Raw genomic sequence first — 13,801 nt, 5'->3', positions numbered from 1 at the left:
CTGAAGGCCTTCGAAACTGCATTTAAACTTTTTAAATCGAACGGCTGGGGAAAAAGTTGAATTTTTGGCCGTTTTTACCGAGGGCCATAAGCCGCCTATTGGCCGGCCAATTTTGATGTTCAAAATTGCCAATGTTATTCATTTTTCATGTACTTCCCATTGATATATTACATTTGAGATGAAAAGTTACTGGAAAAAATAAAACACAAATTTATAGGCGTACGCTCAATTTTGTCCATGACTGTATTTATTTCATTTTTCTTATTTTCCACTCCATATAACACAAGACAACATTGGCTGCCTGTTATCTTGGTAAATTCGATAGTTTCACCGAAGACTACCAGAGTGACAGTGATAGTAGTGCATCAGTATCATCTTCGGAGAGCGATCACAGTGACAACTACAGCGACTACAATGACGAATGCGAGTGAACGAAGATGATGTTGGATGATGACAGCAACAAATATAAATTAAGATTAGTTTTAAGAGAAAAATACAAATGATAATACCATTATAGAACTTAGTTCTACGTCGTGACAGTGGTTGCTGAAAAGTCGAAAGAGACTATTCTTACAGCATAAGACGCAAACAATTCGGCGAATCCGTTCGAAAGAACTGGAGTGCTTTGAATCTCCAATATTTCTCATTGTTATTGCGGTACAATTTACTATTCACTAAATAATAAACTTTGTATGGTAAAGTTCGCGTGAGTATTCCAATATCTCTCCCGCATCCGGCTGCAAAATAATTGCGGTCGTTCTTTTCAGGAAGCAGAGCATGCAATTAGTTTCTATCAAAATCTAAGCAAATGCCCTAGTGATAACTTGATACTTCAACTCGAAATGAAGAAAATACAGCGAGCGTTTATTGATGAAGAGTCGAAAGCTTCCTTTAAATGGTCTGATTTAAAGGTGAAACCAGCTAGTAGGGCGATAATCACAGTCAATTCACTGGCTGTTTCGCTGTGTTACAATATACTGCAACTATTTTTGAACATGCAAAGTCTCATATGCCACCGAATGATGCCACAATCGTCATTGGAGCAATCACACTCATCGGCTCAATTATGTCAACTTATTTTGTTGATCGTGCTGGGAGAAAGGTATTGTTTGTAAGACTTTTTCAACTTCATAATGAGACTTATACAAGTGATATATCTCCCACACCGCTGCTCCTATTTACGTTATCAACGATTGGAGCAGCTTCAGGCTTCATAGTATTGGCCTTATTTGTCTTGGTGGAATCGCATGGCGTGGATGTTGAAGGATTTAGGTGGATACCGCTTGTAGGCTTCTCAATTGCTATATTCTCGTCATCATTGGCCATTCTGAATCTGCCGGTATGAGATTATTTTAAATATGCCAATTGAAATGAAGTGACAAATTAATTTTCTTCGTTTTCTTCGTCCAGTACGTTATCATATCGGAAATTATGCCCGAACATATCAAAGACTTTGCCATCTCGTTCTCTTTGAGTGTGTTGTGGGCCTCCACATTTATCGTTGTAAAATTTTTACCCCATTTGACTGAGACAATTGGTTTTCCTGCCACAATGTTCATATTTGCTTTAATGTGTGTGCTCGGCGGAATTTTTGTTGTTTTTTTTGTCCCCGAAACAAAAGGTAAAAGTTACGAGGAAATTATGAGTTCACTGCGCGAAATGTGACGGATCGATAGAAGCAAACGTTTTAATACTAGTTGATAAGACCATACAGTGTGTAAAACGATATTAATTAAAAGTTTTCAAGAACTGACAAGTTACGTATTGCCTCTGTTGTACCAGGAAGGAAAAATTTTGGATTCGCTTTGATAGATTTGAATTCAATCATTTGATTGATTGATCGATCGATAAGTAGTCGATGGGAAATTAAGATTGATAGATTTTGATAATAATACGGTTTCAATCGATGACCCAAAGCTCGTCAGTCGTTATTTTCAATTTGAACGTAGTCATAAAATACTTTGATTGAATGAACATACAATACTGAGCAAACATTGAAAAAACCCATAAATCACATACGGTTTTGGGTCAATTTCTGAATATTTGTATACTTTTATGGAGAATAAATGAAGAAAAAACAACGACATCCGATAAAATTACAACGAATTATACATTAATCATTCATGGATATACAATTTCGATTCAAACAATTTCGCTCTATCTCTCTTTAGCATCTAGTTTCTAGTCTATTGTTCCATCGATAAAGAGATGTCAATTACAAATTAGAATACTCTACAGAAAGGCTATGTTTTTATACGTCATAGGTGTAGGCAAGTACTGTTTCGATTCGACTTCAGGCCGTTTTCTTTTCTATTCGGTAGAAAAAATGCAGAAAAACCAAAATTCATTTGAAACTGAATTGAAACAGCTGTTTTAGCTGCGTTAGTTCTTTTTCTTCAAAAAAAAAAAAACAAAATATGAATATACGTGCGATTGTCACGCGACCAAGTTCATTCCGCCTACTAACGTAGACAAAATTAGCCGATAACAACTAATCTATAGTAATTTGACGAATCCGTAAATAGATCGGATACGTTTTTTTCATTTTCGCCCGTTTGAATAAGTACGCTTGTGTACTCGGCGCTTCTGCTTAACACTGGTTCGTCAACGCGATACATTTTAATGAGAAAAAAAGTTCTAATCACACATTCGCAGCTATTTTAATAAGTGTTGAATGTCAAAACCGGTTATTACAATTTAGTGATATCATTTAACCGCAGCCAGGGCATGCTGTTTCATTTTATGAAAATCAATTCCATCAGCGATAGTGTAACGGTCATTTCTGAATGTTACTTAACACCGAATACTTACGAATGTCAATGTTAAGTATACAATAACTCCCACACTGACGTTTCATGTGACAATTCGGTTGGTTGTCATTAGAGAAAATCTATTACAAACATTAGTTGAATAATTATCGCGTTGAAATGGGCCCTGCTGTGAATTTCACGAATATACTTGTTCCGATCGCCGCATTTCCTAGTCATAATCAGTGAGCGTTTGATTTCACGTCGCATTGATCAGTCTCGGTTGCTAAACGATTCACAAATGGAAAAAAGAGAAACGAAACCAGCGCAAAGCGCTAAATATCAGTACATTGGTACCTTTGTGGGTAAGAACTGAAGCAGAAAAAGAGATATACGCTTTTTATGTGTGAAATCTAATGAGTTTATAATTTTATTTATTGACAAAAAATGTGTTTATTTTTATTTGACTGTATTGTTTATAAAGCATCTGTAAAAAATTGTATTTTTTTCTTCATTTTTGAATAGTAAATTTATTATCAATTTCTTATGGCGTCTCCGGTGGTTGGGCAAGTCCTAGTATAATTTTGTTGATGTCGGATGAAACGCCGTTGCCATCAGGCAAAATCACAATGGAAGAAGCCTCTTGGATTGTGTCATTAGTGTACTTGGGTGGTATTCCGGGAAATATGGTTTTTGGTTTCATCACCAATCGCTTTGGCCGAAAGTGGCCATTAATTATTGCGACAATTCCAATCATCATCAGCTGGTTGCTCATTCTATACGCGGAGAATCTTTATCATTTGTACGCGTCGCGACTGTTGAATGGCTTCATCGGTGGTGGCCTATTCGTATGTTCAAATTGTATATTTTCTTTCCGATCTTGAGATGAACTTAATTTTAATCTTGAATTTAAGGTCGTGATTCCTTTGTACCTTAGTGAAATATCCATCGATAGGTATGAAATTATTTTAAAACATGCTAATTGAAATGAAGTGACAAATTAATTTACTTTCAGTGTACGAGGTGTTTTAGGATCGACATTGATATTGTCCGAAAATGTTGGCATCTTGTTGGCCTTTACTTTGGGCTATCTGTGTGATTTTTACACAATTCCAAAGGTGGTAATTGGATTGACTGCGTTGTGCGCTGTTTTAATTTGTTTCTTACCCGATACTCCATCGTTTCTTATGAAACAAAATCGCATAGATGTGAGTAATTATGATTACGTCTATAATTTTCGGATTTATTTCTTTTTTTTTGTTATCGAAAACTATTGAGAACTTGATTCAAAATTACAATCCATCTTTACAGTCCGCACGGAAATCGATTCGATTCTATCAAAATTTAAGGAGAAAGAACACTGATTATGACTTGGTGCAGATGGAAATAAAAAAACTGCAAAACACAATTCCCGATGTAAAAACGGAACGTTCAATGAAATGGTCTGATTTGACAACGCGACCGGCTCGTCGTGCCATTCTCATTGGAGTTGTTTTAATGGCAATGAATCAATTATGTGGAGCATTTGCCATGTTAAACTATACGGCATATGTATTTGAAGAGGCTGGATCGAGTATGTCATCGAATGAGTCGGCGATTGTAGTGGGTATAATTTCAATTCTGGGATCTCTGATCTCGACAAATCTTGTTGACCGAGCCGGGCGGAAAATCCTGTTTTTCGTATCTTCCGTTGGGGCTGCCTTGGGTTTAGTTACATTGGGTACATATGTGATGCTAAAATCGTGGGATTACGACGTTGAACCTTTCAATTGGATTCCAATTGCAAGTTTTTCATTTGTCGTTTTCATCGCATCGTTGGGCGTGTTGAATCTTCCGGTATGAGATTATTTTAAAACATGATTAATTGAAATAAAGTGACAAATTAATTTTTTCAGTTCTTGGTGATCTCAGAAATTTTCCCGGAAAATATCAAAGACTTTGCCGTGTCATTTTGCATGATAGTGTTGGAACTATTAACATTTATAGTGGTAAAATGGTTACCGTTCATCATGGGATCACTTGGTTTTCACGGAAGTATGTTCCTGTTTGCCGGTATATGTTTGCTTGGCGAAGTGTTTATCATTATATTCCTGCCAGAGACAAAAGGAAAAAGCTACGAACAAATCATGGACGCACTTCGATAATTTTTGTACCGATAAGAAACTATGAATTTCATAATGTCATTGATAACGATTTTACAGCGTTGTAAAACCTGCTGTGAACAATTATCTATTGACCCATCCAAGAACGAAACAAAAAGTACAAACACTTGCACGTTGTGTCTTTTAGTCATTTTTTTTGTAACGTGATTGTCACACATAATATTTATATTTTGAATAAATGGTACGTAAATTTGATTTTTTTTATTTTTATTTTAATAAACACCGCCAAGCTCTGGCTGAATATAATGTGGGTTTTTGATTAAGGTTTGGCCGGAAAAGAGTGCAAGACTGTTACATATTTAAAATAATAAACATTTAGTAGCGATTTGAAATGAAACGATTTGATTATTCACGATTTCTATTCTAAACACGACACACACAGAAAGTAAAACAAAATATGAACTGATGACATCGAATTTCACAGCTTTTTATTCCGAAATTCGTGAATAGAATGAAGTTTCAATTATTTGCAACAATTTCATATAAATCACGTTGCCTCCAGTTAGTTATCTTTGATTCATATAAAGAAAGGGAATTTAAAAAAACTGACATATCGACTGGGCTTGTTAAGCATCTCAAACAATTTATTCTCAAGTGTTTCATTTTTAGATTAGTTCATTGATAAAACGCATATTCCATGCGTAAATCACTTTAGTGCATCATTCATTTTTACTGCAATATGTGAAATTGACTGGTGGAATAAAACAACTGCTGCCACTGATGACAAACATAAAACCTTGACTGGTCGGATTAGAGTGAAACGTTATTACTTAAATAGTTGATTAAACAACAAATATACGTTTTCGGAAGGCTTAGCATCTCAGCATTTCGTATGCAGCGGATATATAACAGCATATCGACGACGCAAGTCACTGTATAAGTGGCATGCGTTGATGTGCACAGCTACATCGACTACACACAAACAGAGAGCGCAGAGTTTTCCTACAAAATGCTGAGATGCTGCAGCATCACAGACAGTAATTTTGGACAACCCTTGGCGGTTTTTTAGACAATATACCAATCCATCCATATTTTCGGACAACTTCACTCATATTGTCCTGTTTTGTGGCCAACTTCATACTTATACTATAATGGCATGTTATTATAGTATTAGTATGAAGTTGGCCACAAAACCGGACAATATGTGTGAACTTGTCCAAAAATATGGATGGATTGCTATATTGTCCGAAAAATAGACGCCTATTGGAAATAAATTGTATCTGTGTGAGCCATCCGAAAACGTATGTTTATTAAATGTATTGTTCAATATCAATTGTCAAAGTAATTAGAGATAAAAATGATGTTTTGTCAATAAATACCGAGGATTAGCACAGCGAGTCAGCTAGTGATACGGCAACACAATCACAAATAATTCAGTAGTTTGAAAATCATGCAGGAGCCGAGTGCCAAATATCAATATCTCACCGCATTAGTTGGTAGAGATGCAATAAAAAGTTTTATACCTGCTATAGCAAAGAATCGTGCTTTTTGACAGATGTATTAAATTGAATGTTTTCTATGTTGGTCCATGGATCGCATCATTTATGTGTATTGGTTGCTTATTCGGAAACATATTTTTTGGCTTTATCATCAACCGATTCGGTCGAAAGATACCTTTGATTATCATAACAATACCCACTGTTGTAAGTGTATTGACAAAGTCCAAATTTTTGCTCACTTTTTAACAACAATATACAAATAAAAATTAAATTAACGGATTGATTGGTCTAATTTCGCAGATTGGTGCACTGCTCATTATATACACTCCAAATGGATACTACTTGTGTGTGGCAAGATTTATCAATGGGTTTGTGGGAGGCGGAGGTTACCAGATTGTTCCGCTACTTCTCGCCGAAGTGGCTAACAATCGGTAAAACCATTTTATTCAAACCAAAAATGAATGAATGACTGTATAAAACTCATTTTACAGTATTCGAGGCACCACAGTTTCATCGCTGGTCCTGACCGAGAATTCCGGCATTTTACTAGCCTTCATTATTGGAAGCTATTGTGATTACTATGTGACACCGACAGTTGTGGCTGCTTTAACTGTGATATTTGGCGTTTTGCTTTGTTTCTTCCCCGGAACACCAACATTCCTTGTGAAACAAAACCGAATAACTGAAAGAACAAACAAATATCAACTATCCAACAAACTTTCTGACTAACAACTGATCGGGGTCTTTGTAGGAAGCTAAAAAGTCAATTAGATTCTACCAAAACCTACGTGAAGGAGAAACAGATGACAAATTGGTCGAAATTGAAAAAGAAAAACTGAAGTGTACGGTCAGTGATGGTGAAATGGAGAAAAACAGCGAAAAATCCTTTGAGTGGTCTGATTTGAAAACGAAAACTGTACGAAGGGCAATGACAATCGGATTGGTTTTGGTCGCTCTGAATCAGTTCAGTGGATGTGTTACGATGTTGAGCTATACTGTAAACATATTAAAACAAGATGCCTTACATTCGTAAGGTTAACTTTTCTACACTCCCAAACATATAATTTCCAATTAAATCCAATTCTCCATGCATTGAAATTAAGAAAGCATCATATTTTAATAAGACCTAAATATCAGAGCGATTTCAATACTCTGTTTTTCATACATTGTGACATAGCAGAATTCTTAACGTGTTTTTTGAGTACAGCGTATAGTGTACCACGCGCCTACATACCATAAATAACGCTAGAATTCGAGATTTTCGGCGTTTAAAAATCGAAAAAAAAACTGCTTTTTAATAGATCAAAAAATCTGGGTGAACGCTATTCTCATTTTTTGCGTACAGCTTACAGCGTACAGTGTACCACACACATACCCTACGACCCTAAAATAACACTAGATTTTTTCGATTTTTGGCGTTCATATGTCTATACAGGGTGTAACAGAATTGCGTGCCAATATTTTAACCACGTATTGCTGGGGCCAAGACCTATCGAAAATGTAGGAAGCACTTTTCTGAATTCGGCCTTTATGCCAAAGTTTTGGCCATCGGCGAATTTTTGGCCGAAAATTCGTACTATGGCAAGGTGGTCATATCTTAGGCTATTGCGTACGTATTTTTGATCACAACTACATAAATATTGGTCTATTTGAAAGGTATTGAGGTCCTTTTAGTGACACTACATGAATTTTGTACAAAAATATCATTTGGCTTGGCCAAAAATGGCGCCGGCTAGAATGTTTTGAAAAATCAGAAAAGTTGAAGAAAATAGTAATTTTTCTCGAAAAAATACGTTATTAACATATCATTTTCTAATCGAAAATGGAAAGAGCATACAATTTTAGGGTGGTATGCAAAAATCTGTATCTCAAATTTGTTTCTATCGGCCGCAATGCATCATCGAATTCAGTCCTCGTTGGCCTGTTTTTGACCAAATATGGCATATTGAATATTTAACATATTTTCGGCGTATTTTTTGTTTTAGTTACATAAATTGTGATTTTTTTCGAAAGATATTGAGGCCCTCTTTAAGTATCAGAAGAAGAAGTATTGAAATATTGACACAACCAAAGTTCAGTTTACTAGCTAGAACTTTGGCGTACACAATTCTTGCAAAAGTATCGGGCTGTTTTATTATTTCTTCCATTGGTGATCAATAGAGACACATAAGTGATGATATTTTGCGTTAAAACATGGATTTTTGTTGATTTTCGTGGTTTTTTAGCGGTTTGGAGTCGGCGCCGTTTTTGGCCATTTCTGGCCATTTTTGGCCGTTCTTGTGTCAATATTTCAATACTTCTTCTTCTGATACTTAAAGAGGGCCTCAATATCTTTCGAAAAATATCACAATTTATGTAACTGACACAAAAAATACGCCGAAAATATGTTAAATATTCAATATGCCATATTTGGTCAAAAACAGGCCAACGGGGACTGAATTCGATGATGCATTGCGGCCGATAGAAACAAATTTGAGATACAGATTTTTGCATACCACCCTAAAATTGTATGCTCTTTCCATTTTCGATTAGAAAATGATATGTTAATAACGTATTTTTTCGAGAAAAATTACTATTTTCTTCAACTTTTCTGATTTTTCAAAACATTCTAGCCGGCGCCATTTTTGGCCAAGCCAAATGATATTTTTGTACAAAATTCATGTAGTGTCGCTAAAAGGACCTCAATACCTTTCAAATAGACCAATATTTATGTAGTTGTGATCAAAAATACGTACGCAATAGCCTAAGATATGACCACCTTGCCATAGTACGAATTTTCGGCCAAAAATTCGCCGATGGCCAAAACTTTGGCATAAAGGCCGAATTCAGAAAAGTGCTTCCTACATTTTCGATAGGTCTTGGCCCCAGCAATACGTGGTTAAAATATTGGCACGCAATTCTGTTACACCCTGTATATCATCTGCCCCCATTCATTTTTGTTTTGCTCATTAAGCTTGTTGAACATTTCATTCTCAAGTGTTTCACTTTTAGATAATATTCGAATCGTAAATCACAAGTGTGCGATTCGTAAGCCCTGGCCACAACTATGTGTCTGATTAGATTCAGTTGAGTTGGTCGATTGATTCGACCAATTTTCCAATCGTCACACATTCCTCATTTGTGACTTTACCGGGTCATTAACGGAGAGTAATTGAATGATCGCATTGTTTTATCATACAAAAAATGATAAAGCGATTTAAAGAAAAAAAAATTTACAGATAAAAGATAAAATCAACCGTTTTGCCATAAAACACGAGAATTTGCACAGATTTTTCATTAGTTAGCTAGTGATTTTCCAACACAAAAGATCTATTGATATATTTTTGAGTGCAAAAAGTATAAAGTTTGGAAATAATGGAGGCCAATGCAAAAATCATGGAGGAGCCAAGTGCCAAATATCAATATCTCACCGCATTAGTTGGTAAAGTTGGAGAAAAAATAAAAATTTGAAGGAAATTCAACTATATCAATTAAAATTGAACAGCGAACTTGTTAACGATCGCCTTTGGAATGACCGAGGGATGGACAAGCCCAAGCGTTCTTTTGTTGACATCAGATGAATCGCCATTGCCATCGGGAAAAATTACCATGGAAGAAGCTTCATGGATTGCATCACTTTTATGCCTCGGTCTCTTTGGAAATATATTTTTCTGCTATGTTATCAACAAATTCGGAAGAAAAAAACCACTACTACTCATCACCGTTCCGACCATCGTAAGTAGTGTTTCCAGTTCTTGAATAAAGATCCAGTGTCAATCGACGCCATTATTGTCAGTCAGGATCCCATCATAGATCATGTTTGAGTTGCATATCAATTTATTTTTAGATTAGTTGCTTGCTCGTCATATACGCTCCAAATGCATACTATTTGTGTGTGGCCAGATTTATCAATGGGTTTGTTGGCGGCGGAGGTTACGTAAGCTTACTTTGATAGAACATTTTTTGAATTAGACTTTGGGTATCCTTTCATAGATGTTAACTTTCGACATTTTTTATCCTGTTAACCAATATTATCCAAAGGTCATCGTTCCAATATACTTGTCCGAAATATCATTCGATCGGTAATATTTTGATGCAAATCACAAGAATAGAAACGGGAAGTGGAATTTTTTCAATAATTTGAAACCGTTTCTTTACAGTGTTCGTGGGGCCATAGTTACATCATTGGTGGTGACTGAAAATTTCGGCATGTTAGTGTCATACATTATTGGAAACTTTTATGATTTCTACGTGACACCGAAAGTTATGATTGTTTTAACGGTTATATTTGGTGTTTTGCTTTGTTTCTTCCCTGAGTCGCCGACATTCCTTTTGAAACAGAACAGAATTTCCGTAAGCAAATTAACTCTAAACGAGAATTACATATAAAATTTTGTACTTTTAATAGTTTAAGCATAAAAAATGCTTCCAGGAAGCTGAAAGGTCGATTCGATTTTATCAGAACTTGGGCGAGAATAGCAAAGATAATAAATTATTAGAGATCGAATTGACCAAACTAAAGAGTGCCGTCTGTGATGGTGAAGATGAAAAAAGCAAAGAAAATGCATTCGATTGGTCTGATCTTAGAACAAAAACAGTACGAAAGGCTATGACAATTGGAGTTATACTAGCTTCGCTGAATCAATTCAGTGGAGTTGCAACGATGTTGAAGTGAGTTGCTGAAAACGCTGAAGATATTGAGTCAAAAATGTGTAATTAATCTTTTTTTGTTCAAAATTTCAAAATATTCAGTTATACCGCAACTATTTTCCAAGAGGCCGGTTCCAATCTAACTCCAAATGTATCAACAATTATCATTGGAGTAATTTTAATGTTTAGTGCGCTCATTGCTGCTCAACTCGTTGACCGAGCTGGACGAAAGGTGGATATAACTCGAAGAAATACCTTCTTCAATAGCACACATGCATTTTTACGTGGTATTTTATTTTCAGATCTTATTCGCAGTATCGAATTTTGGAACAGCGCTAGGTCTAACCGTGTTGGGAGTATACATGTCCCTTAAGTCAAGTGGTTACCCCGTCGAAGCTTTCTATTGGCTTCCAGTTACGTGCTTTTCATTTGTCATTTTTGTCGCTGCATTGGGAATTTTATCAATACCTTTCATCGTGTTGGCCGAAATCATGCCCGAAAAAGTCAAGGATTTTAATGTTTCGGTGTGCATGACACTTCTGTGGATCTTCGCATTCCTCACCACCAAGTATTTGCCATTTTTAACGGATTTTCTTGGTTTCGGTGGGAGCATGTTCCTATTTGCTGGAGTGTGCGTAGCCTGTGAACTATTCATAATGTTCTTTATGCCAGAGACAAAGGGCAAAAGTCATGAAGAAATCATGGAATTGCTTCGATAAGATCATTATTGATTTAATCATTAGAAAATTATCCCATAAGTCTAAGTAATAAGTGTCTAAATAGCTGAATGATGTCATGAATGACTAGGCTAATTGTAAGACTTGTAAATAAATTGAAACTGTGATCAACCGCACGCTGTGATCCGTCAATAATTGTTATACAAAATGAGTATGTCGACTAAATACTTGGTATGTATTACTTCTGATTTGATGAAACTCGCTTTCTTACAATTTTTATAACAAAAATAAATAAAAAGTCAAATAAAATTGAATATTTCGATTTTTTAATCGAACACTCATAATTCATAAATAGTTTGAATCAATTGCAATTGATTACGACATTTATGGGAGGCTCGTTCCTTTTTTATAATAATTAGAAATTATGATTAATCCATATTTGGAATGGTAAACAAAGAATCAATTGGACACGTGTCTTGGAATCTTATCGAAATGTTAGATTTAATCGTTTCGAACAATAAATTTCAATCTACAAAAATAAATGCATAGTAAACATGCCACACCATTTTAATTTTCCAAGGTAAAGCTTGGGTCACACGCTATGGAAAACTACCATATTTTCATACCCGGCCAGCACAATTTATCTTAACAACTACCTGGAATTTTTAGTAAATAGTTGGAATACACACGATAAATTGTATTGGCCGGGTATAAAAATATGGTAGTTTTCCATAGCGTGTGACCCAAGCTTTTTAAAAAACAAAAATCCAGTTAATAAAATCACAGGTGGAATCACTTCTGTTGCTACCATATGTGTCCTTCATTTATTATGTGATTTGAATGAAAATTTGCATTTTTATTGATTTAAAACGCGCTCATCATAAAACTAGCGATTCGTTTCTACTAAAGTCAGTTCATTTCTATCTGTTTTGTGAAGCTAAACGACTTTAAATGAAGTTTATTGGTTTTTCGCTGCATTTTTTCTCTTCGACCAAATCTAAGCTGAAGAGTATTTCCCGATTTTTTGAACAAAATTTGTTTCTTCGAAAATTTTGTAGACAAACCAATCTCCATGGGTTCAATCACATTGCCAACAGGAATTATACGGCTCTTGAAAGGTTTCAGTTTACCTTTTTCCCATTTCTGCATGGAGAATCCAAATTTTATTTTCATTCCAGAGTCGGCTGGCTAACTTTGGTCCTGTTATTCACTTATTTCGCCTTTTCCATTTGTATCGATCAAGTGTCACGATTCATAAGTGATCCATTCATTTTTACTGTGGAAATGAATGATAAATTTCGGACTTACAATATGCCAGCAATCACAATTTGTTCAGATTATGTAAACGAGAGTTTTATTGACAAGTACTATCAACGGTCCGAAAATATTTCTTCAATCAATCATCACTCAAGAGCCTATCGTGACTACAATCATTACATGAAAATAATTGGAGCTTTGAATGCTGAAAATATCCATTTGATCAATGATTTTGAAAATACGGAATTATTCAAAGGGCTCAGCGGAGAAGAAATTTTCAACATCGCACTGAATGTATGTACATTATTTGTGGTAATGCAATCTTGAAACTTCTAACATCAACAATTCCAACAGCAAAAGTATATCAACGGAGAGCAATTAATCGGAAAGGAAGTAAACAATGGAGCAAGATGTAAGAACATTGTTTGTTGTAATTTAATCGTTAAATTATCAACGCCTTTTCAATAATTCAATAGGAAAATGGAACTTACATTCCATACACTAGCTTGATTCGTCCCGTTGTCACGGAAGCGGGAATATGTTGGTCAAGCACGAAACTCTTCAAATACTTCAAAGCAATACACCATGGGTATGATATCTATTATAAACAAACTAGGTACTAGTTGAACTAGCTGGGAAGATTTCTCACGAAAAAAATGAATGAATTCTTATAAATTTTGAAAAATTCCTTCAATTCGGTCCGATTCGATCAATTTTTATCGATTCGTGTAAATAAATGTACCTTTACACTGAACTTTTGAATTATGCTTCAATTAAATTGTTCTGGAAGTGGGTTTTGGTGGATCTCAAGGATCGTTCAGAACTGCTCCCGGTTCAGGAAGTGGATCTTCAGGATGGGCCAGGGCAATGTCATAGACTAAGAGCCAGTG

The 13,801-nt window shown here is 35.4% G+C and overlaps 2 protein-coding genes across 2 annotated transcripts in view; both read left to right on the top strand.

The window, feature by feature from the left end:
• The window catches only part of LOC129568723 (facilitated trehalose transporter Tret1-like), a 9,386-nt gene extending 7,721 nt beyond the window's left edge, over positions 1-1,665 (top strand). The window contains exons 10-12 of the mRNA XM_055446967.1: positions 288-427; positions 1,150-1,339; positions 1,411-1,665. Coding sequence (XP_055302942.1) covers positions 288-427; positions 1,150-1,339; positions 1,411-1,665 — 585 coding nt within the window. The remainder of the gene's footprint in view (positions 1-287; positions 428-1,149; positions 1,340-1,410) is intronic.
• A 1,239-nt stretch (positions 1,666-2,904) lies between these two features.
• Positions 2,905-11,696, top strand: LOC129568722 (uncharacterized). The gene is made up of 16 exons (XM_055446965.1): positions 2,905-3,112; positions 3,273-3,595; positions 3,662-3,702; positions 3,763-3,955; positions 4,059-4,583; positions 4,643-4,879; positions 6,649-6,779; positions 6,840-7,011; positions 7,100-7,205; positions 9,833-10,062; positions 10,175-10,264; positions 10,369-10,409; positions 10,488-10,680; positions 10,760-10,998; positions 11,080-11,209; positions 11,280-11,696. The coding sequence occupies exons 1-16, from the start codon at positions 3,049-3,051 to the stop codon at positions 11,694-11,696; spliced, it is 3,132 nt and encodes a 1,043-aa protein (XP_055302940.1). The 5' UTR covers positions 2,905-3,048.
• The last annotated feature ends 2,105 nt before the right edge of the window (positions 11,697-13,801 follow it).

The sequence above is a fragment of the Sitodiplosis mosellana genome, unplaced genomic scaffold (genome assembly GCF_009176505.1).
Source record: "Sitodiplosis mosellana isolate CC-2019 unplaced genomic scaffold, AAFC_SMos_1.0 Smas_scaffold_22, whole genome shotgun sequence".
Classification (NCBI taxonomy): Eukaryota; Metazoa; Arthropoda; class Insecta; order Diptera; family Cecidomyiidae; genus Sitodiplosis; species Sitodiplosis mosellana.
This window is presented reverse-complemented; position numbering and strand designations above follow the sequence as displayed.